Below are 24775 nucleotides of genomic sequence, written 5' to 3'. Positions count from 1 at the left end.
ATTTGTTCTGTTGGTCGATTCGTAGTTTCCAGACGACATTTGCCGGATTGCGGACTATTAGAATATCTTTAGGTGTGACTAGAAAGGTGGTACTTTTCTCCATAGAAAAGTGACAGGGTGTTGGGGTTTGGTTTTTTTTTTTTTTTCAAATATCTTCAGCTTTTCAAATACTATTTGGGTTTTGAATGAAACTCTTTTTTTAAGATTAAAATGTTATTGTGCATTTTATTTCTTCATTTGAAATTCTGCTTTTTAGTCAGGAAATTGTCTCATTGAAAATACTTATCCAGTTTGTGGCTTGTGTTCCCCAAGTGGACTGGAGTTCTTGGCTTAATAACATAAAATGGGCTATAAACGTGCAAGTCCAATCTTCCTCTCTGAAAATTCATCTATGACACATACAGTAACTTCTTGCAGTGGCTCTGCTTTCTTGTTCTATTACGTACTCTAGATCATATATGTGTTTATTGCAAACCTTCTATTAAACTAGTTGTCTAGTTTTCATAAGGAAAGAAAAGCAGGGCAAGAGAAAGCGTAAAAAAACATGGAAATCAGAGAAAGGGGAGCTATAATTTGAAAGATGTTCCCCCAAACAAAAAAACCCCACCTGAAATGTTGTTGATCAAGCATCATATCAAATCACATGACAGCACTCACAGAGGATAGCAACGCTGTGCTTAAAGAGCGGGCAAACGGCCGGATGACAGATTGATAGTGAGACAGGAGGGTTCTAAGTCACTTCAGTTTCAGCTGAACGGATAATTCCCCGTAGGTGTATGTGTAGATCTCACTGGTTGAGTTTTGCAGTATTTGAATAACTTAAAAAATTAGATCCCAGACACATCTGGGGGCTTTCGAAAATGTTACCTTTTTTCCTTTGGAGAAGTATTAGAGAAATGAATTTTTCCCTAATGCCTGAGACATACAGGAGTCAAAATAGGAAGGGAAATAGGTAATTTAGCAGGAGGTCTGTTTTTATTTTACTGCACATGGTTTAATCCAGGGGTAGGTCATTCAAATGTTCTTAGATCATAATTATTAGAATGAAGTGATTAAAGGATATTATGTCATTAAGAAAAACAGTCAGAAAAAGAAATATAGGAAGGGTAACAGAAGAGGGAGGGTGGGGAAGCTTAGGAAAAAATCTTTTATTACCAAAAGCAGACTTCGTTTTTAAATGTCATCAGTCTTGCTTTCTTGTTTCTCGTCCGGTGATCCTTTCAGTCCTTTTATGCATGGGTGGAGGTGGGTGTGGATGGGTGTGCTTGAATATTCAACAGGAACAGCTGCTGGATGACCCGGAGAGATGGCCCCGTTAGCTGTACGTGCTTTTCCTTGCCTGCGCGTTGAATCTTAACAATAAGCAGACAGAATTCCAGAGTTCTTCAGAACTTGTTTACACAAAGCCCTTAGCTGGAATCTAGAGTTGCCTCTCTTTTCATCTACAAAACATATAGGATAAAAAAACCCCTCAAATATAAAACCACATTTTCAAATAACATAAAACACAGCATATTATAATAATCAAAGCTTTATATGTTTCGAGCATTAAAACAAATGACAAAAATAAAATTTATATAAGCCTAACAGAATATACTTTGTCACTTCATTCATATCCAAACCTGTGTTCCGTCTTTTGGATGCTTTTTCTTTTCTGTTTTCTTCAGGCAAATAACACTTGGCAGCCAGAGGTGCGTGTAGGGCAGTCCCTTGTGTTGCATGGCAGCACTGGGTTCTGGAGTGGTTTCCTTCTCCCCGTATTTAGTGACATGAGGCTCAGGATGCCTCGGGGCTCCCAGGCTCGGCTTGCAGAAACTGCCTGATTCGTGGCATTGCACTGTGCAGCTCCGAGCCTGTTATCGTGCTCCATGTAGCTGTGGGGTGCTTTATCCGCTCTTCTTGTGATGGTTGCAGAGAACATACAGTCAGTCCTCCTCTACAGCCAGTCTTTTTGCCCTGTCTCTCTTGTTCAGTGGGGTCATTTTGTTTCTTGTTTCATCCGTCACATTCTCAGAAGATTTCAGTATACTCCTCCAGCTTTTGTGAATATTTCATAACTGCATTTCTCTGTTAAAATATAAAGTTCTTCTCCCTCCTGCCCTCCCAAACTGAAAATGAAGCACCAATGTCCATAGTTCATCTTTTCTTCCAGGCACGCTATTTGAAAAAGCTAGAAAACTTGATTTTTTTTTTTTCCCTGTGACAATTTAGACTTGTCCCCTGCTGACCTTGTCAATGTATTTCTGATTTCTCTAACAGTGAAGAGCGGTTGTGTGTGTAAGTGATAGATTTGCCTCTTCCATTTAGGCCTTTCATTTTGTCAATCCATGATGCTGGCTGTTAACCGGAGGCGGGTGGGTGCGGTTATAAAGCACAGGCTCTGTAGGGCAGAGGCTTCAGGAGGTGCTTTCCTGAAGCAACCAAAGAGCGTTTCTGGAGGGTGACCCCAGTACCACAGTCTGTCTCGCTTCTCTTGGCGTGCGGGAGAGGTTACTCTGCGCGATGCTCGCCCTGCAGAACCGGGCTCTGTCCCTGACGTGCTGTGCGACTCAGCTCCGGTCGCTTTGCTCCGATGTGCTGCGCACCCTCTCTCTCAGATCAGAAAGGATCCTTTTTACACGGATTTATAAACCGATCATCTGCTTTCATAACAAAATGGATCTTACTCGTGCTTTTGGGAATTTTGAGCATTAGGCCTTAATATCCTAGTGATCTGAAGTGTTCATATATCCGTACAGGCTTTCTGTCTTCTGTTGTGTTTGTCTGTAAAGCTGAATTTCTTTGGAAAAACTTGAATGAGAAGCCCTCCTGCCTCTTGGAATGGCACGAGGTTAGACTCGCTTTCTCTAGAATGGCAGATAAACAGAAATTTGCTGCAACTGTGTTCAGCTATTAGTATTGTTTAACATTATTGGACTTCTGTTTGAAAAAAAGAAAGCCCTTCCTAAGATATCTTTCTCTTTCATTTTATTGCAAGATTAAAAGCAAGCCTTAAAAATTAACACAGTTAAATGCAGTTATATATTGCATGTTATAATTGTATCCTATATACTGTTGACAACTTCATTGTATACGAAAGTCAAGATAAGATTTGCATTATTTTACTTATCTGGGTATTTCTCTAGCTATAGGATGAAGGAAGAAAACTGGCAGGAATGTGTATTAAAGAGAATTATCCTCAAAAAATCTTAGCGGGTTTGGGCAAATGGAAACATAGGGTAAGACAGCTTCTTCAAGCTCAGGTATGATAGTTAATTGGGAAATTCATCAGGTACTAACAAAAAAAAAAGGTATAAATCTTCTGAAACATGTAATATTGTTGCTATTCAAATCTTTTTAGATGTCCACTACAAAGCAGGTCCTGCACTGTAAACATATTGGAACTGAATGTACTTGCTTTGCCTCCTGTTGGCATTTAAGGGAAGGTGTTACCTTTCACATCATTCTATTTAATTTGGACTGGAGCTGAAGAAAGGGCTGATGTAAGACTTCATAATAAAATAAAGAGCTCTAGTATTTCAAAATTTCTGAGTTGTCCCCAAGCACACACAGTTGTCCCCCTGTGTATTGATTTGTTCTTGTTTCTCTTTTCTAGGAGCTTGAGTTGCCAAAGGATTACCCTGCATAAAAATCTATTTTTCTCTTTTGTTTGCAACTCTGTTGTAACAATAATTTCACTGACGGCAGTTGCCAACAATCAGGAGTTAGTTGCAACTAATCCAGTAAGTGAAAGTATATTTGGCAACCTTGTTGATTTGTATGTGAAAACCCTCAGAAACGTAGAAGAGATGAGGCATGAATAGTTCATGGAATGTTGTGTATAGCAAGGTTAAAATCTTCAGTAATGATTTATCCACATTAAGCCGTACAACAGATTTCTAATAATGTTTTGGACATTTCACATTTGAGGTTTTGATATAGTAAAAATTCTCTAAGAGACAGAGCTTACCGAACCACTCTTCTGGATTTCTACAAATCACTTTGACGCTGAAACATCTGCAAGAAAGTAGTCCATTCTAGATGATGTCAGTGAGGTTATGACAGTTGAATTCACCAAGGAAGGTCAGTGAGGTTATGACAGTTGAATTCACCAAGGAAGGGCAGTAAAAAAAGCTTTGCAAAATATTTTGTATCTGTCAGCTACTTTCCTATAGCTTTAACTTTGCCATCTTCAGTTGAAATGAGAAGAATTAATTTTTTGTCTGTGAAAGGAGATATAGCTGACCCTTATACTCCACAAGTAAAAAGCAAAATTTAAAAAAATGACTATTTGGGTCTGATTTTACTCTCTCTCATTTCCTGGTAATACTGGGGTAAGTGTGAATCAGTAGCCTCTCCCAAAAGGCTAGGAGTTATAGCAACAGAAGAGCCTGAAAATGAAATACATAAACAAACAAATCCCTAGCAATGGCTTTATTTTTATTTAGACCTGGAAGATAAATTTAAATTCTGTGAAAGTTAGGGCAAAACTCCAGAAGCTGAATCAAGTAAAAAGATAAATCCTTTTTCTCCTGTAAAACCTCATCAAAGTGCTGGAAAACAGGCTTAAGATGGCTGCTAATCATCATCATCATCAGGGAGTTAGGTAGTATGACACGATAAAACAATATTGGTTTTTGGTTTGTTTTAAGCTAAGTGCCAGAAATAGATTCAATCAAACACCCAGCAACTTCAGAAGGAGGAAAAAAAAGAGGATCTACTGTGTCCGAATCTGCAACTTAGTGCTCTATTTTCACAGCCTCGCAGTTTAGCCTTCATGACAAGTTCTGTTGTAACATTTCAGCTGACGATTATCTTTTGGATGCAGCTGAATACCAAAGTATGCCCACAAGAGAGCTTCCTTCCAGAACCTGCCATGCAAGTTCTGAGCTGGCCCTAAGTGCACTTGTGACTGTGTTAAAACTGGAAGCATTGTCAGCATTTTAAAAACATAGTTATATGTTGTGATTGGTAAAACTGAGAGGGGATTACCCTCATCGAAGTACATTTTCTTGTGCGGCTGCCATCAGAGAATTTCAGGATTGCCTATTGACTGGAATGGCCAAATGTGGCAGTGTTTGCCGTAAGGGAAAATACCATTACAGCTTTCTGCCATCATGCTTGAGGATCTCAAGGTCCTCATGTTTGAATAATAAAAATACAGACTTAGTTGCCACAGTTTTTGTCACCTTAAAGTGTGGGATTGTAAGTCTATGAGAATTCTATTAAAAAAAAGTAACAGTAGTGAAAAACAGAGCAAAAATTAACATTGGACTTGAGCGGTATTTTTCTCCATTTTGCGAATAAAGCTCTAAGATTTTTTGCAACCTAAAAATTATCTTGTGCTCTGCTTTTTTCTACAGGTTAGTTGCAAAGTGTCACAGTTCATCTACCTGTACCTAATGGGTTGCAACTACTTTTGGATGCTGTGTGAAGGCATTTACCTGCATACTCTCATTGTGGTGGCTGTTTTTGCTGAGAAACAGCACTTGATGTGGTATTACCTTCTTGGCTGGGGTATGCAACTTCACGTTCTGTATTTTCAGGCTAATGCAATCCCTTACTCCTTTTCATGAGAATTCCAGCATCTGTACCTTTGCTCCTCTGAGCTGGAAGCTTTGAACAACGATGACACTTCCCTCTTCTTTGTCTGTAGTGTTTTAACGGGCTTAGAAATGTTCATGTAGGAAGTCCTATGTACCTCTATCTTTGCTGAAAGAGAGATTATGCATTTCTGGAGTCAGGAAGCGACTCCTCCTTTGTGTAGAGAAAAGAGTCTGCTGTTATAAAAAAGACATTAAGAGGTAATTATTCATTGTTCCTCATCTTCAAGATGTTTATTCAGGAACGAATGTTTGTTTTCAGAGAAGTCTCGCCATGTCTAGGGTGGAGGGTTGAACTGAGTTAGGCCAAGGATTTATTTTTCCAGCAGTTCCATTTGACCTGTATTGTTCACTAAGCAAATACAGAATAGCTGTAGCTGAAGGTCTCCAGTAATATCAGTATCAAAACTAACCAGACAAACCTGGTCATTTCAGATAATGCACAACAGCGTATTCACAAAGTGCAAGCGAGGACTCTCTCCTCAGCTTCCCTGTACTCGCGCATTCAGCTATAATGTGACTTGGTACCTGCGTCACCAGCTATCCCGCTACAGACACAGCCGAGACCTGGGTAGAAGATCATAGGTGCTCAGCAGCTTCTGAAAATTGGGTACCACCAGGGTGTCCAGGACCCCAGATAACTAGTTTGTTTGTTCTTTTTACATTTTGAATTCAGCCAGACTTCCAGAGTCTGATTTCAGATCTGTTTTGCAGGTGACCTTGTTTTCTGGATGCCCAGTAAGTGTCAGTGAGGACATAATCAACACTGATAATCATACCATTATGGTTATGGTGATATATACAATTACCTTTCTAATATTACTTACCGATTTAGCTTTATTGCAGATTGCAGTCTGAAAAAATCTGTTAGTGAAAATTGATTGTTACATTCTAAAAAATTATGATTTTATTTGCTTTTTCTTTCTGCGTGTTGGTGTGGATTTCCTGGCAAAACAGTGGGAATAAGGTTTCATACACCCCTCTGAAAGAAATCTGAGAAAATAGAAACTGAGTTGATCCCTGTTACTTTATTTGGTCTGCAGGCAAATAGTTTGGATGAGGTGAAAATACAGAAGATTCCTGCAAGAGATATAAGTTGACTTAGTTATTAGCCAGGTTTATATATGAAGAAAACGCTGTTTTTTCTTCACAGGTTTTCCACTGATCCCTGCCTGCATACATGCCGTTGCTAGAAGTTTATATTATAATGACAAGTAAGTAGCATCTCAGCTTGCTGTGCAAAACTGTTATCTTTTCTTTAAGGGGGGTAAAAAAGGAATAGAACAGATAATAAAATATCAAACGTTTTTTCTTTCCTTGTTTGTTTTCTCTAGTTGTTGGATCAGCTCTGATACTCATCTGCTCTACATCATCCATGGCCCAATTTGTGCTGCTCTGTTGGTAGGCATTTTTCAGCTAATAATTTGTTTTTCTTATTTGTTTTCTGGCTGTTCTTCATGTGCTTATAAAGTTGGTAAGAGCCTAAAGCTAAGATTTAGAGATCACTGCCATTTGCAGGACTCTCGCTTAACCCAGTCGGTGCCTTAGACACAGCAGATGCACAAGTCTTGGCCTTATTAAAGAGCTGTACCCCTGGTCCTTTGAGAAATGCAGGTTTTGCAGTGTTGATGATCATTCCACTTAGAAGCTAGCGATAAGGAAGGACTAAACATTACCTGGAGTACTGGAGGGCCATGTTCAACTCCTTCCTTCAGCTGAGCGCACTTTCTCACTGCCCAGGCCATTTGCCAGGTTGACCCAGCCACTAGCATCGTTGTGTCACTGTGCTAATGTGGCCAAACAGCCACCAGACTGGGCCTTCCTGGGGTTCGGAGAGAGGACCCTTGGATGTCAGGACTGACCATGTGTGGGAACATGGGACGGAGAGGAACGAGAGCAGGCTCTTGGGAAAGAACCAGGGGAAATAGTTCTGCAAGTATCTGTGACTGCCCCTGGACTGCCCCTGTTCTGATAGTGATCTAAGCAGTGTGTGCTTTGGCCACCGGGGTATTGCAGCTCCTCTGCTTCATGAGCCCTCATGAACTCTTAGAGCGCGGTGTTCTGTCTTACACTGCACGTTAATGCCAGCTCTGTTACACCGATGTTTGCTACTGAAGGCATTAAATTCTAGGTAAGTAACAGAAGACACCACTGTATAAAAATCAGCGTTGTACTTCAGTTATTCTAGGACTGAATTTAACCTCTGAAATTCAGTCAATAGATTATTGCTGAATAGAAATAGCTGCATACTAATATGTACCTAGTTATACAACTGTCTGCATAATTAATTAACTATGAATGCATATGCAGAGAGTGCTGCAGTGCAGAGACATTCTGTATGTGACCAGAATTAGCTGCTGACTGTATATTACAGTCATTTCTTTTATTGTAACAGAAACTTCAAGCTGATCGGCAAAAGTATTGTATACATGTCTACTGACTTTTCCTATGGCTTCTCAGTTCATGCAAGGAAACTCATAAAGAATGAAAACATTAAGTAACTTTTTGGAAATACTTTCCGTTTCTGACCTACAGGATCTTCCTTTTCTGTTAAAGGGTTAATGAATATTTGCAGAGGGCATTCTGTGCATAGAGAATCCTCTCGGAAGACCATTGCATAAGTCCTGTGGTTCTTGTGACTCCCATTTTAATTCACAGTGAAATTAGCTGCTGAATTTATATTTTGAAGATTGTGTTGATACTGTGACACACCTGAGGCCCTCTGCATAGGAAGCCAGAGGCAGTCCCCAGGAGGTTAATGGGATCCATGGCCCTTGGGCTGTGAATTATTGCTGATAGTCTCCTGTCCTGTTAGCCAGGTCTGCCTTGTGTGTTCATGTAAAGACACTTTAACTAGTACTCTGATCTGTTGACTTAAGACCATTTCTAGATCCTTTCAGTTGTTGTCCTCTCTGATTTACACAGGAGGTGAAATCCTGGTTTCACAGAAAGGCATAGGGGTTTTTTGCTTACGTCAGTGGTGCTGTATTTCACCCAGAAACTTATGCTACCTCTGCATTGCCTTGGGGGTTGTTACTTCCTTTGTCCAGGTGTCTCTTCACAGACACATCACTTCAGCAAAGCTCTTTAAAGCTGAAATATAATTTGTGTTAGTCAGAGCTTGCTTAAATAGCAACAGAAAAATTGGTGTAAAAGTTATGAGACTATACCATCTTCCATGAAATGACCTCATTCTAGGATGTAGGATCATTTTCTCCTTCCTAGTAGCAGCCTCCACAAAGTCACACTGAAAACAGTGGCAAGGCTCCTGCTGATTTCAGATGTACTGGATCAGTCCCAAACTGTCAAGTCTTCTTTCCGTTCAAGGCAGCACTAAGGATGTCCTTTGGTTTTACCGGAGGCATCGTAATCACCTCTGCTTGGTTGGTTTGGGCAGAGTCTGTGTCCGTTCTCTTTGTAATTTACAAATATGTATACGTTTGATGTTCCTATATTTTTCATGAGCTGGCTGAAGGTGTTCCTCTTGCATTTTTCTTGCCTCGGTACAATCAGTAAATTCATTCGAAAACCATGCAGGAATAGTAAAGATTAAACATAACTAAGCATCTTGCCTGTGATGTGAAAATACCTATAAGGAGTTGTTTTCCTTGCTGGTAACAAAAAAGTGCAATGTGTCAATTCAGGAAAGACAAGCCAGGGATAAAAACAGACGAAGAAATGCGTGTGTTTAGGCTTTCTGAGCAGAACCCTCATTTGCTTGAGCAGCTTGCTTGCCAGATAAAATTTTCACACTTTACTAAGCATGACCTGCTTTAGTAGACATTTAAACAGCAATATTGCACTGCAAATTAGATAACAAGGGAGAAGACACTCTACTAGGAGCAAGACCTCAGAGACCACGAAGAAGACTGGCAAGTGGGTGCCAGGGAGAACTGGCAGAAGCCAATGGGAATTGAACTCTTGTACATCACTGAGAATCCTTCAGTTACATAAAGTTAACAATAGCGCTGCTTTTCTGGTCGCTGTTATTACGTAACTGTGGTCAGATCCCTGCCAAAGAAACTGGAAAAGGGAGCAGACAGAGGCTGCATTTTGATTGGAATTGTCTTCAGTTGAGCATTTAATTACAACTGTTTGCCTAAGCAACCACAATTAAAGAAGTCGTGTGGGAATGAAACAGTAGAGGGTGATGTTAGTTTTTACATTAGAAAAATATTGATCACAATGGAGAAAGGGAAAAAAAGCAACGGGTTTTAATTTTAGTGAAAACAGTAGTGATTTCAGCGTAGATGTCAGATGCGCCGCTGCACTAGTGATTTAGTTTGCATTGGTTCCACTGAAAGAGTAGATTTTGGTTTGGTTATGCCATTATTTGTATAAGTAATATGACAGGGATGTTTATTTTCCCCTGTAATAATGTTATATATTAGTGTCTTAGACCGACAGCCTTTTATAGACACAGATTCTTTTAGCAGAGGAAGTAAGTGTACTCGGTGAACGTGTACTAGGGGGAAGTTCAGGAGCTCCTAGCTTTGTCGCTGACCTATGTAATGACTTCAAGCTGGACTCAGCACAAGACGTAGGAGTTCTGAAGTTGAAGGCTTAGCAGTGACGTGTCCAGCCTTGGGAGTGTCCACAGGCCAGGTGTAAAACTTGTCTTCAGGAGCACATACAGGTCTCTGCCCAAGGAAGCGAGGCTCAAGCAGGCTAAGATCTGAAGCTTCATAACCGCATTAAAAACCACACAATGGCTACCAGCTAGTATCTAAGAATATCTGAGTTTCTTGAGCTGAGAATGGTCTATTTATATCACCCTAAGGAGGAATTTAAACAGAATTTAAACTGATGTGCTAATGAGAATCACCGTACTGCTAAACAGAAAGTTAATGTGAGGAGAAATAGAAATATCAGGGACCTGAGGAGAGTTTAATTCAAGAACTGCAGCACCTATTGACTTATAAGCTCAGCTAAGTTCACAGCCACTCTTAAGGCAGAACCTGAATTCTACTAAATTCCTAGTATGGGTGCCAACATTTCTTTTTATCTAGAATTGCCTTCTCTGCCTTTGTTTCCGTTTTTGTTCTTTTCCCCAGTTCACTTTTCAGGTCGCTGTGGAGCTTCTGGTGTTTTACTTTGTGTTGGTACTGCAGCTAGCACAACGGGACTCCTTTGGGGCCTTACAGACCCTCACAGTCAATTTGATGATAACATCTGTGTGAGTGGTTCCACTGGCCTACTTTTGCTTAAATGTAAAAATCTACTCTCTGCCTTGCTACAGTCAAGACCTGTTTTCATCACTTTAAGAATTCAGTTCATCCTGATCTCACTGTGTCTATGGCAGAAGAGAGACACAGGAACAATTGGTGCCGCATACGTGTACTGACACTCGTGCTGGTCTCTGTCCTCCGCTTTGCCTCGTTCACCTTTTCGGTGTTTGCCCTAATACCTGTTTGCACACTCTTGGTGTGCTCTTCTTGGTGGGTAAGTGGAACAGCTAGAAAAATTCTGTGCGGTTCAGCATGTTGTAAATGTTTGCTGGGTGGTATTTTTCTCCTGGCTGCTGCAACTTTCATCCTCAGTTAGCATTCAAGGACAGTATTACAGGAATCAGCTATGCTACCAAAACACGAGAGGGCTGAAAACTGTGTCTGAAACGCGTTGGTGTTGAACTAGTAGATTTAAGAAGGATTAAATTTAGAAGTGGAGGAAGGACTTGTTGTCTGTATGTGCTATAGGAAGTTTGATGAGGATCGTGGGCTGCATAAAATCTAAATAAATCCCTTGAGAAAGAATCAGAGACCTTGGTTGCTTAAACAAAGCTTAAAGGTAGCTGGAGGCTTCCAGGAGAAACTCATGCTGTAGTTTCCTATGTAAAACAATTTCCTGTTAAATGATTTAAATAGCATGTAAGTAGAATATAAATAACATCACGTATCTGTCAGGGGCCTTGTTGCTATAACAATGCACAGCTGTTTATCCTGAAACCTTTAACTGACATGAAAGAATTCTGCCAGGGTCGTGGAGGCCGTGGTGACACACATGGTCTGAAATGGCTTCCCATTTGCGCTTGTCCTACGGCACGTCGGAGGCCTCTTCCAAGGCCAGGAGTTCCTAGTCTTTTGGGAAGGGAGTTGTCTGTCTGTCTGCTGGCTTCTTACCCCCCCCCCCCCCCCCCCCCCCCGCTTTTGTCTCTAGATAGTTGTTGACAAGGACAGTTATCTGGAGGAAGGGGTGAGAGGACCAGACCTCAGTTCCATCCCACCCATAGCAGGTCCCCTACGCAGCGTTGTCTTGCCTCTGTGCCCTGGGGCAAGGCGATGGCACTGTCTGAGCTCCCAAGGTCTCTGCTAGCTCTGGTTTCTGTCGGGGCTACTGTTATTGCCCGATAGATGGAAACAGGGCGTCATCATCCGAACGCTGCGGTTGCTCTGGTTACCCAGACCCGTAAGCTGGGGGGGTGGGGGGTGAGGTGGTGGTGCGTGTGTGTACACACACCCCTGCATGTCTCTGTGTGTGTGGATTAGTTTTGTGGTTGCTTACAACGAGCGCTCACATGCCGTGGGAAGACACAGTCTGCATGTTTGGGATTTCAGTTTGGGATTATTTTTTTGTGTGAAACTGAACGAACAACACTGTTAACAAGAAAAGCCTTGATCGCTGTGGAAATAAGTTCAGTAGTGCATGAGAATGATGTAGAGCATCATCTCAGTGCTTGTCCCGTTTGCAGTTCTGCTGAATGATGCAAAAGTCAGCCACTGGCCACTGTAAGAATGTGAAATTGGCTGTTTGTCTGCAAGAGTATACAGTTCCTTGTAGCAGCATATTGACTGCATTTTTTTTTTTAATTTTTAAAACCTAAATTAAAATGTTTTCTTCTCTTTAAATTTGTCAAATTCATATTTGAAAAATAAAAAAGTCACTTTTTGAAGAACTGTGTTTAAATACAAAGAGGGAAGCATGTCATCCCCTTTCTTGACCAACCTGAAAAGACATCATCATTTTAGAAAAGCGCACCGTTCCCCTGCGTGCTGCCTGTCTGGTCGCAGAAAGGCAGGTGCCTGGATCGTCAGCACCGGCAGACCGACAGGTATCTGGATGGACCGCTGCTTAAGAAGTTAGAGGAAGGGATGTGGATAACAGATGGTAGGGCCCACTCTCAGGAACTGCAAGTTGTTTTCAAAGAGTTTTAACTCATGTTTATTGTACAATCACAGCGCTGTCCGTGTAGTACGAGCTTTCTGGAGTTTCTGGGTTCTAGTATCGCGAAACAGCACGTGGGATTATGTTTCAGACTATCTGCAGTGTCATTTTCTTCTCCGACAGGTGAATCTTTTCTTCCTGCTAAATATTGTTCGCGTTCTCATAACGAAGCTGAAAGACACCCACAAGGCAGAATCCAACCTGTACATGAAAGCGGTGAGAGCGACCCTGATCCTTGTGCCCCTGCTGGGCATTGAGTTTGTGCTGTTCCCATGGCGACCAGAAGGCCGGATCGCTGAGGAGGTCTACGACTATGTGATGCACATCCTCATGCACTACCAGGTAGCCAGATGGCATTCGGCGTGTGAAGCAAAGAGAGGAGAGATGATCGTGATGTTTCAATTTTTAAAGACTTTGCAATATTCTTATAAATGACTTCAACTTTCTCATGACACTGAATTTTCCTGTTTTGAAGGAAAGAAACACCATGGTAGATAGCTGGCCCACCACTTTTTAGTAACGTATTTTCAGAAATAATTCAGCAAGCTTAGATTTGTACTACATTTTCTTTGCTATTTATATCTGAATTTTATCAGGAACCTTTAATTATCTTAAAGTTGGAAAAATCCACAAGCATGTGAAATAACGCAGAATCTTTTTGGTTTTGTTTTACAGGGTCTACTGGTGGCTACAATTTTCTGCTTCTTTAATGGAGAGGTAGAGTAACAGTTTTTAATATATTTATAATACTTATTTTATAGATTTTTGTTTCATCAATTAAAGAGATGGTAATTTAAAATCTTTTTTTAATATTTTCTAAATTTGTCAGGTAAAAAGATAGAATCTGGCTGCCAAGAGCAGCGCTTGGGAAAAACCATGCCACCCTTCATGGCATCGTTCAGTTCTTTAGGATCAACTCTTTTGTGCTGAGCAATATACGTGTCTCTTGATTATGTAAGAACTTGAAGACACTGGTCACTTTGATATAAATTCTTGATAAATATGATGTAAAGGAAATCCAATATCCAGAAGGTATATTTGTCTATGTGAGAAGCGGTATAGCATCTGCTGTCCTGGAGAATCACTGTGTCTGGTCCCTCTGCAGCAGGAACAGCGCATATTGCCCATGCGGTGCTGTGCTGGGGTGCTGTTGTGTTACGGCAGCTCTTTGGGAACATTTTAGGCTGAAGCCTGGAGAACTCTTTTTTAGCACAGCTGAGAAAGACCATTCCAAACGTCAGAACCTAATAGCTTATTGTGCTTGGGTCAGAAAGTTGTGTCGCATAAGAAGTGCGTTTTTAAGAAATCCTCATCAGTTATTTCCAAGAACAAACTTCTTTACTCTTGAGTTAGAAGAGTTCAGTATTTCAGCAATGTGTCGTACTGATTCTGTTGAAGCAAACAAGCTTTGCTGTTACCTTGAATAGACTGAGGTCCGGTAACTCTGGAGCGCACACAGCGACTTCCAGCGAGAAACTCTGGCCCCCAAGCCGTGCTGGAGACTACACTGACAGGGCCTCAGTGTCAGGGATCGAAGTGGTAGAAGGGCAAAAAATACACAGACAAAATTGTTCGTATGGCTCTTGCTTGCAAACACCACCGCCCCACAAATGAATAAAAACACCCCAACGAAAAGCTAACTGGTACTTTTCCAACACTTTTGGCAGAGGAACAATTACAGTCCCACACTTATTCCTACACATCTGTTTGTTCCTTTGTTCTGCATTTAGTGTGGTTGCAGTACCTGGCTGCAAAGCAGATGTGTGGGAGTAACCAGATGGTTTCATGTGGCTGAGCTCTTAATTTCTTTTATCAGATGTTATAAAATTGCATCAATGTGCTTATATAGTGTTATTGGACAGCAATATTTGCTTTAAGGTGAATATTGGGCTAATACTAGAATTGACTCCTGCAAGTAGCCCTTCCTTCTCTTCCTAAGTCCGAAGCTGACTGAATTGCAATGAAACTTCCATGGGGTTTCAAGCCGTGTTTTTCCTCCCCCCAGAACCGTAGGAGTCTCCACGCTGTTTTTCTGTTGGTGTCCCGTCTCCATCCCCCACCCCCCGGAGACAGAAAAGATGAAAAGATGAACTTCCTCGCAGTTTAGTGGGCATGGGGCAGTGGTTTTGATCTGGTTTTAACATAAAATAGATCCAGATTCAAGTCCCTGCTTATATATTTGAATCAAAGTGGAACACATCATTAAGCGTTCTGGATCTGATTTGATCGCTTGCCCCCATTCAGCATTGATATTTCACATACTCTTTCCCCTATAAATTTTATAGGTCAGATTGCCTTCTAAAAACAGATATTTTGAAAAAGTCAAACCGAGAATTTGTTCTGCTCCAGTGCAAAACAGAGGGGAGGAAAACCCTTGAAATCTCTGCAGTTTCTATGAAGCAACATTGTCCGCTGCTCAGCTCTGCCTTTTAATCCTTGTGGATCTTCTGAGGCTGCTTTATTACTTAAGTTGATTTAAAAATATTAGATACTCTGTAAGAATAGTATTTGTTAATATTCCATTGTTACCAACTCACATGCTTTACACGCTTCTCTTCTGCTGTGTAAGAAAAGCAAACCTGAGTCATCCCTCTAATTTGGTATCGAGAATTCTCCGTGTGCTCGTCAGTGGCAGAAGACAAGCTCTTGCACCCCTCCTGCCAATGGCAACAGATGAATCACTTCTTGCACATCTGCCGCAGGATAATGTTAAAAGGGGGATGTAGCCATTTCAACATTTATTAATTTAGGCATACAATTTTTAGACCCTGTGCCTTCACTTTGTGAGTTAAACATACGTGCCTGTGTTTGCTCTCTATGGAGTGGGAATTTATGCTTTTTAAACCATTAAGGGTTCAGTGCTTCAGTGACCACTACTCACTTTTTTTTTTATTACACCTTGTTCAAGAAGGGGCTTAATGCTTTATAGACAACCGTATCCGTAAGGAAATCCGGAGGCAGAATGACAGTGCAGTCAGGAAAAATGTCTGCACAGACAAAAAAGTGTTTCCTTTGTCTACGACAAGATTCTGCTCCTGGCGCAGGAGCCTGCAGGCACCCGAGTGTTCTGTTGCCATTACCAGCTGTGGCCGTCGTAACGCTGCCTGAACAAAGCTGGCAACTGTGGCTTATCTGTTGTGTACAAGATGCTGCTGCATCGTCCCCTGTCGCAGCAACAGCTCGTTAGAGACGCTACAGAATGCGAGGCATCCGCTGCGTGGCTGCAGCAAGTCTATGCTTTAAAGGTGAATACTGATATTGGAACTGACACTTCAAGTGACAGTGGGGCAAGGATTCTCCAGTGGGGTATTAGCATTTAAAAATGCTAAAAGCACTGATTTCTTTCTGCCTACAGCGCCGCATTTCCCACCTGCTACAGTACCTTTCAATGTTTTCTGTACCAAACGTGAAGAGGCAAACCCTGTTCAAGTGGTGGCTTGTGGGAATAAAAGTGGTCTGCTAGCAGAGAGCTCTAGTGAAAAGAAATGAAGAAATGTAAGAAAAAAAGCTGATGTGTCCTGCTGGCTCTAGCCGAGGAACATCTCCAGAGCTGCGCAGCCAGGGGTGGTCTGTCAAATCCAGTGCTAATATGCACAGCAGCTGTTGGTCCCAAACCTCCTGCAGACAAGGGTGTACGTGCAAACCCTGCATCTTTAGCTCCCGTGGCAGGGCTTCCTAAGGACAGCCATGCTCCACTTATGTCCCAGCATCCCACACAGTAAGGTGCTGCTTGACTCCCTCGTCATGTTTTCCAGTTTGAGTCGGAGGCCTTGAGGGTGACACAGGCTGCAGTCAGAGCAGAAGCTGGTCCCAGATCTCTGATAAACCGATAGAAAGATTCCAAGTGGGCTGTTAATACCAGGTGATACCAATGGCCTGCATTATCCATGAAAGGTTTGTGGGGTTTGGGTCTGTTTCTTTCCTTCAATCAGTCCATAGAAATGTTTCGGTAAGAATTACAGTCTCAGGTCTGCAGGACGATACACTCCCCTTATCAATGGGCAAGGTTGTGTTGTGGGGTTTTTTTTTAATTCTTGTTGGCTGCTGAGCTGTTTAGATTGTGCTATATTGCCCACCAAGGTGCTCGTACATCAGAGAGCTGACTGGGAGGAGCCCTTCATGAAAATTCATCAAAAAAAGGCATTACAAACTGATGAGGTGAGAAAGCAAGAATCTTCCAGCTGGAGCTGGCATCTCTGTTAATGACTGAGAAACACAATTATGTTTATTGCATTACGTTTTTTGCTAAATGCATTGGGTAATACCCTTTCTTATAACAAAGTAACAAAGTGTTACCCCTCCTAAGCTGAATTTACAGCTCTGCGCAACTGCTCAAAGCTGAGCACAGCCATAAAAATTCTGGTTTTACGTCATGGGTAGACACGCATATTGTTAGAGTGTAATTAGTGTTAAAAATTAGTTGTCGCATTGATTTTTCCCATCGTCTTCTAGAAATGATTGATTGGAAGGTTTAGAGAAGACTGAAAGACAGTATTAGTAAATGAAAGACTGTAACACCCTACAAGAACAGACGCTCGGTGGGACTGAGGTGAAATCCTGACTCCGCAGTAACAGAGAGGCTTAGGGAAGAAAGCCAGAAATACCTGGCGTGGCTGGGAGTGCACCGAGAGAGCGCGCTGGGGTAGAGGAAACGGTGTTTGCCCCTACGGGACCCACGACTCGTAGCAATGTCACTGGACAGAGAGCAAGCTGAATGGGTGGGTTTCTCCCGTAGAGCAGCCCGAAGGCACTCGTCTGGTAGGGATGCTGGTGGCTCTCTTGAGCTATGGGGGCAGACAACCTTTAGGACGGGTTTACAAATATTGTTAACAATTGTAAAGAAGACAAACAAACAAGTGTTACTGAAGCAGCCAGGAGGAAATGTGGGAGAGGACCTGAGCGCAAGGCGCTTTTGCAACTTGGTGAGTCTGGTTTATTTCCCAGCTCTGCTGCCTTTGACCTTGGTTAAGCCACTGAGCTGCAGTGCCTGGGGCTCTCCCTGTCTTGACTGAAGTGAAAATTGCTCAATATGTAGTTTTTTGAGTGTGTATCTACAATAAAACGCTGATCTTATTGAGGTAATTGACCATGGAAAGGAGAACAAAGGGAACATTACTTAGTGATAGGCACAGATTGATGGATATGATTTAGAAACAAATTCCAAGCTTCCTTCTCAGAAAAGAAGGAACTTTGAATACACCTTGTCTCTTGGCTTTGTGAGGGATTACAGGAAATGGATTTAACCCATGTGAAGATTTAAGGCGATATATTGCTATGTAATGTAAATTAATTAATGAAAAACTTCCTGTGATCAAACAAGAACTCTCTGTTTAGACTCATAAATACAGGATTTTGGTATGAAAAGCAATAAGATCAGATACTCAGAAGTATGAAGATGCTTGATTTCTCATCAGTGTTTGTAGATTTGTGTTTAGGTGATTTGTGTGGATTGGAATGGTTTTGAACATAAAAGAAGATCTCTTTTGCCCTAAAATATTAATTTCTTATGTTACTCAGCTGATACTTCTTCCCCTACCCTTTTTCTTTGTAAGGATTTGGAGAAGTATGAAGTTCTCCTTTAAGCAGAGGACTCTGCTACCAGACTGCAGGAAGTCTACCCTTTTCTTCTGTTTATTTTTATTTGTCATAATTAAAGCCAGAGTATAATTAGACAAAAGAAGCCATTGTGTTAGGGAAATGTAAAGCAAACACAAAAGCAGCCCAGAAGACATACGGAAAATCCTAAAAATATTTACCCACAGTATCAGCATTGAGCTGGGGGAATCGCTGTTCTCTGTTTAGTTCTTTTGTATGTAACAAAGGGGAATGAAGGTCGTGCTTGTGAATGAGGCCTGCGACTTGGGGTGCACGGCCGGCTAAATGTGAGTGTCAGTGTCCCCCCAGCATTTCTTGGAAGTCAGGGCCTTGCCAGGCAATGCAGGAATTCTTTGTGTACAAAGTTTGGCTGAAAAGGAATTTAAAAAGATTCATGATCTGTGAGCAGGTTTTTTTTAACATTAAAAAAAAAAAAAAAAAAACTCTTGCAAAATTAGCAACAATAGCTGTTACGGTTCTTAGCATTCCTCACTCGGCGTCGTCACGGAAAGACTAATTCCCTGTGAATTTCATGAATGTGAACTTGATCAACCCAGCAGGCACAGGTGGTTCACCACATTGTAGGAGAGGAAGGCTATGGTAAACATGACATCCTTTCAGTGGAGACATGTAAACAAGCCGGGGCCTTCAGCTATTTTATGAGCTTTATTTTTAACCCTGATAGAAATACAGAGTTTGGGAAATTGTCCGTCTATTCATTTGATTAAAGTATGGTCTGAAATTAAGAAAGGCTTTCTTTGTGCCAGAACTGTACCAAGAGTAAATTATGGTTTGTCGAGAGAATTCACAGCTGCTGAGGATGCAGCCTTTGGAATGTCAGGGTGACTAGAACTGACCTTTTTCACCTGTGAATCTGATCTGTCCCCGCTGGACTTCCAGTCCACAGGGGAAAAAGCAGAAAATGGTGTTGCTGCTGCTCCTCCTGTAATCAGTGTTTTTCTGGAGCAACTAGTACGCTAGAATTGTAAAATGCAGTTATCCTGCACCAAATTTGCCAAAGAACAAGGCCTACTTAAACTGTAAATCTTTCGGAACATCTCATGTGATGGATCACCTGTAGGTACCCCCATTGTCCAGGATTACTGAGCCTTACTACCTGATTTGCTTAGACACGTTTATTATGGTAATCATTCACCTAATGAAGTCTAATGAAGCTTTCCAAGTGTTTTATGTGCATTTCTGTTTGTTTTCTGGCATAGGTCCAAGCTGTCTTGAGAAGACACTGGAACCAGTACAAAATCCAATTTGAGCACAGCTTCAGCCACTCGGACGCGATGCGCACTGCCTCCTACACCGTCTCGTCCATCAGCGATGTTCAAGGCTACAGCTACAACCACGACTGCACCAGCGAACACTTGAACGGGAAGGGCTACCATGACATGGAGAGTGTTGTTTTAAAAACGGAAAAGCTGTATGGCTGACGGCCAAAGCCTGGGGGTGTGCCAGCGCACTTGCCCTTGTAGCCCATGGACTCCGAGTTTCATTTAATGACTTCACGGCCAGAAGATTTTTACCTGACTTGGGATATGGTTTTCTCCTGAATGATGCAAACTAAACCAACAAGTTTTTCATATGTATGTATATAGAAACATATATACATATGTTTGTGTTTCTGTGTGTCTATATAGTATGGACATCTGTACATATATATCTATATATGTATGTGCACTATTATGAGGATATAAACTTTGCCTCTTCAGTTTCTACTGTGTAGACAAAGCTGGCAATTCTTTTGTACCAAGGGAATCAATGAAGGATTTCTTATTTTCTTGGAAGTTTGTATAAGACTGTGTTGTGTTGAAGCCACTTCATTTGCCTATAGAATCTTAGAGTGTAAATACCATACTGTATTGTCTTAATTCAGTCTAAAACAGAACAAAGGAAAATGGTTAAAGTCGGTGCAATAATAACAATAGATTGTCCAGGTTAATTTTGTGTCCAGCATTTGACTGTCACAAGAGCCCAGCAGGCAGTCGAAGAGAACAGACTCAAAGCTATCGATGGCTTGGTTTGGTCAAAGATATCGACGGGTAAGTTGGATTTGGCCAGTCTGTTTTTTTCCACTATTTTAAATCAAGCCTGGAGACATTAGTGCGAGTCTGAGACTACTTACTCCTGTACTGCAATGTGATATTTTACAGCCAGCTTTGAGCAATTGTATTTAAACTATTTTTGCATATACAGGAGTGTCTCCTCCTCAGGTTTATGGAACTTTCTTCCTGGCTTTAACACAGAGCAGATCAATGAGGCCTTACTGCCAGGAAGAAAAGCGGTGCCCTGAATAACTGGAGCTCCTTCCAGACACTAATACGTAACGGAAGCTGATGGAACTTCACTGCGTGCTTAAGGAATGTACTCAACTGGGAAAAGATCATGTGCAGAATTTGTTGTGGTCATGTTGTTGTTTTGTTTTAAGTATTTCCCTGGCCATATGCTCAATAATTTATTCCTTCATTCTTGGGGCAAATTTTTGATTCGTTTTATGGTCTGAGAAAAGCAAGCAAGACTGAACCCAATGCAAATAACATGCTGCCTGTAAAGCCAGCGTATGAGATTCAGACTAAGCGAGCAAAATCATGTTAGTCATCGTCATTGTTTGGAAAATCCAGTATAAAGGTTGTCTTACAAAGGTTCAAAACATTTATAGATTGAGAATTTTAATATTATTTTGGAGTGCTTTATTCTGAATCTCTATCTCAGTGAATTAGCTTAGAACAGTGTAAGTTGTTTCTTTGGTTTGACTGGTGAATAATGGTCTCGCTGAAAACGAAATTGTCAGGAAGGTCTTGAGAAAATGTGTCTAACTATAGCAATCTCTGTTGTAAATCTTTGTGCTTTAAAGAAATAGTAGTTTTCTTAAGTGAAATGACAAAAGTGCTCAAGAATGAGGGCACGATATGAAGTGCGTTTAGAAAAGTCTTACTAAAAAATGTTTCACTGGTTCATTTTGCAGCTAACTCTACTTCAACTGGGGAAAAAACAAAAGGAAGTAGAAGAAAAGTAGATGACGGGCTTGATAGATTATTGTGCTAATTGATGTAGATGGGGTGCGTGTAAGCCAGTCAAAAAAATGACAGACAGTTCTGAGACCACTTCAGTTTTAAATACTTAATTTTATATATGAACAACTTGATTTTAACATTTAAACATTTTTGTCAGTAGCCTTTCTGTAAGCTTCATTAGCACCTAGTTAATTTGCTGTCACAGTGTTTATTGGTTTGTGACTTCATAAGGCTTTAAATGCTTTGCATTTAGAAGGAATACGTTAGGAGGATGCGAAAAACACCACTTGCACCTTTCTCTAGTTTTTTTACAGTTCTCGTGTCTGGAGTTTGAATTTAGAAAATGTTTTATTAATGATTTAGTTTCATAATACAGAATGTCAGCTAAGATGCCCAAGTCAAGATTTCTGTTCTTCTGTTGGCTGGCTGGTTGACTGGTGGGGATGCTGTGAAAAGCGGTTGGATTCTGTACAACAGAACAGTGTGAGAACTGGCAGACAGATGTCACAGTCTCTTAACTTGTAAGAACACAGTAAGGGTATCTGCTGCAACCTGTTTAGAGGTTACAACTCCGCTTGCTGATCTAGGTGGTGTTACTTAAAAGCTGTGCAATGTTCTGAAACTGTCAGTGGTGCAGAGAATCCCTGCTCTGGTGTAGTGGCTTTACACTTGGGGGACCAGACCACCAACCGCTGTAAGTCTGTCTGGAGCTCCGTTTTCAGAATTGGTGGGTACCAGCCGAGAGTCAAAGCCAGGCAGATATCTGCCCATTTAAAGGTGCTTTGAAGTCCTTTATGGCATATTGTCCGACAGTTATTGCAATAGTACCTGGTGGGCTGTTTTAATTAAAACTTATGTGACGGTTTAGAGTGTGATGCAATATTAGGTTCGGAATTAAGCTTCCTTCTCAGCTAGGCAGTTCAAATTTAATAGCCTATAAATTTTTATCATTTAATGCAAAGTGCTAGTTGCTAATTGCTCCCTGTTCTCTGTTAGAGAAACTTGTAATGGTAGTTTAGGAGGAAAAATTGTCCACAGAAATCATCCTACTTCTAGGTGGACAATCATAGCAGGCTTCTAGGCACACGTCTGTCTGCACTTCAGAAAGGAAACACACGTCCTGGTGGATGTGCAAGAACAGGTTTGTGGCTGTGGAGGGTTACGTGGCACAGAAGAGCTGCATTTCTCCCTCCTCCTGAGGTTAACTAACCTGCCTCCTGTCTGGCATTGGAAAACCTAAATTCCCTGTTTTGTCTTCCTACCTCACCTTTTTCAGTTCCTACACAACCACGAGCAGGCTCTGCGTCTGAAAATGTTTTTCTGTCACAATCAATTAAAATCCAATCTTTACGCTGATTTCTCCTGTCTTATTTCCTACTTTACAGAATGTTGTAGTCCTTATCTGTATTCTCTGGGGTGGAAGTAAACTCTGTTTTGGTAGGGCTCTGAGATTCCTTTGAACATGCAAACAGCTATCTGTTGTTATTTGCTCTTTATTTTATTTGTTATTTAGTAAGGATTAATCGTATCAATCTACAGGGGCTACAGAAATACTTGTCATATATTTGGTATCTGTAATACCAGGATGTTAAGTATTCTACGAGAGGGAATGTCTCCTTTTAATGCTACTGTCTTCAGTTAATACAGAGCTCCATGGCAGGGTCCCCTTAGTTGGTTTTTCTCTTTGTTTTAACGTTAGCCCTTATGCCATGTAGGTTTTCATTGTGACGATCTGCTAGAGTAACTGGCTGCAGAAATGCTGCAACACGTACTCCTTTCATGTCATGAAACATTTGGGCTGGAAACCAGGCAACTTTGGAGTATTGTACTATGTAAATAAGATTAATAGAAGCTATAGCATTGTATTTATTGCTTACACTAAGAATGAAATGGAAAAAATGTGAAGTTACTGTTCGGTTGTGCTTTATTTTCACTTTGTTCATATGCATCATCATGCATTTTAATTGCTGACAGAAGTATGTTTGTGATCAATAAAATACTACTACATTTATTCAGATCTCTTGTGCCGTAATAAGGAAATACCAAAGCTGATCTAAACTAAGCTTTCATGGATGTCTAAACTGTGTGTTAATTAAATATTAATGCCGGGAGAAAGTAATTACATAGAGTTACTAACAATTATTCAGGAGTTTTTTTTGTTTATTTAATACTTACATTTTTAATGCATGGTAGGGTGTTGTGTTTCTGGAGGAAGCTTGCATAGATTACAATAGAAGATGGCTGCACTTACAATTATTTACTCAAAAGTGTCATATTCCTATTTTCTTTGTCTCCTGAATCTGCCTTTTATTAAAAAGTTATTAATACTTACTTGTGTTAAGAAGCCAAACTTTCTGTTCCATCATGAGCTGGCAGCAGAGTAGAGACTAAAGCAAATCTGCCTCTTCATGCCATGAGTCTAGGTGTGTTCCTTGCAACGTGGTGCTCAACTGAGCCTCAGCTAAAGAGACCTGTCCGTGCAGAAGGTGTGGTGTTCTGTAAGACCTACAAGAAGCAAAACAATAGAAAAAAATGAGTGAGATTCCCCCCGCCTCCCTTTTTGTCTGCCCAAAGGCTGTGAAAGGTGTGCTTTGCAGCTGTGGAATTGAGTCTGTTCTTTGCGTACTCAATCCTCCAGCTTCAGAGAGCTGCCTGCCACCACGTAACTGCTAAACTTTTGGGTGGTATTGGCTGAGGGTCAAACCACTGGGATATGGAGAGGGGAAATGCCAAAGCACACGGGCACATTGTCTGCAAGGTGAGGTATCGCCGCCCGACGCAGTTCAGCACCGGCGCTGGGCACAGCCAGATGTGGTGCAGCAGTGCGGAAGCATTGTAATTTGTTGGTACCTTGGGCCAGCTCGGGGCTCCCTACACTGTTCCAGGTCTAAGTTTCATGAGCTGACCGGCTTAAGCGTGCCGCTATGTACAGCCATGACACATGAAATGTGGGCATCTGTTGTCAAATGTGATCTGCAGGAATGCTGTTTAACTTGCTCAGGCACCCAAAACTGGGAAGGTGTTCTTTGTGTACGGCTTCGAGCAAGTGCCTTTAAATTTAGAGCTGGACTGCTTACCTGCTTCCAGAGTCAAACATGCTGCTTCACGGTTTTTTTTTATTTATTCATTCGAGTGAGTTTCTACCATAGCTGCTACTAAAAGATCTGGCAAAACGACTTCAGAATAACCTGTCTGCATTGTTTTGGGTCTCAGCCCGCTGCTCCTAGACTTCATGTCTGGGTGACCCGAAGGTGCGGATCACAGCTCAAGAAGAGCCAGCAAACTCCTCTTCTTCCGCAGCCTTTTATTAAAAGGCAGACAGGAGACCGCTGCCTAGAATAGTTACAGGTACAGAAACAAACACGGGTCTTGGCTGTTAGCTAGCTCATCGCCGTGAAAAGCAGCTCAACGCTG

At 41.4% G+C, this 24775-nt stretch overlaps 1 protein-coding gene across 1 annotated transcript in view; it reads left to right on the top strand.

The window, feature by feature from the left end:
* The window catches only part of CALCRL (calcitonin receptor like receptor), a 68365-nt gene extending 44720 nt beyond the window's left edge, over window positions 1–23645 (top strand). The window contains exons 7-13 of the mRNA XM_075430274.1: window positions 3596–3722; window positions 5343–5496; window positions 6736–6796; window positions 6917–6983; window positions 12867–13085; window positions 13419–13460; window positions 19559–23645. Coding sequence (XP_075286389.1) covers window positions 3596–3722; window positions 5343–5496; window positions 6736–6796; window positions 6917–6983; window positions 12867–13085; window positions 13419–13460; window positions 19559–19780 — 892 coding nt within the window. The 3' untranslated portion in view covers window positions 19781–23645. The remainder of the gene's footprint in view (window positions 1–3595; window positions 3723–5342; window positions 5497–6735; window positions 6797–6916; window positions 6984–12866; window positions 13086–13418; window positions 13461–19558) is intronic.
* The last annotated feature ends 1130 nt before the right edge of the window (window positions 23646–24775 follow it).

The sequence above is a fragment of the Opisthocomus hoazin genome, chromosome 9 (assembly GCF_030867145.1).
Source record: "Opisthocomus hoazin isolate bOpiHoa1 chromosome 9, bOpiHoa1.hap1, whole genome shotgun sequence".
Lineage (NCBI taxonomy): Eukaryota > Metazoa > Chordata > Aves > Opisthocomiformes > Opisthocomidae > Opisthocomus > Opisthocomus hoazin.
Note: the sequence above shows the minus strand (reverse complement) of the source record. Positions and strands in the feature narration are given on the sequence as shown.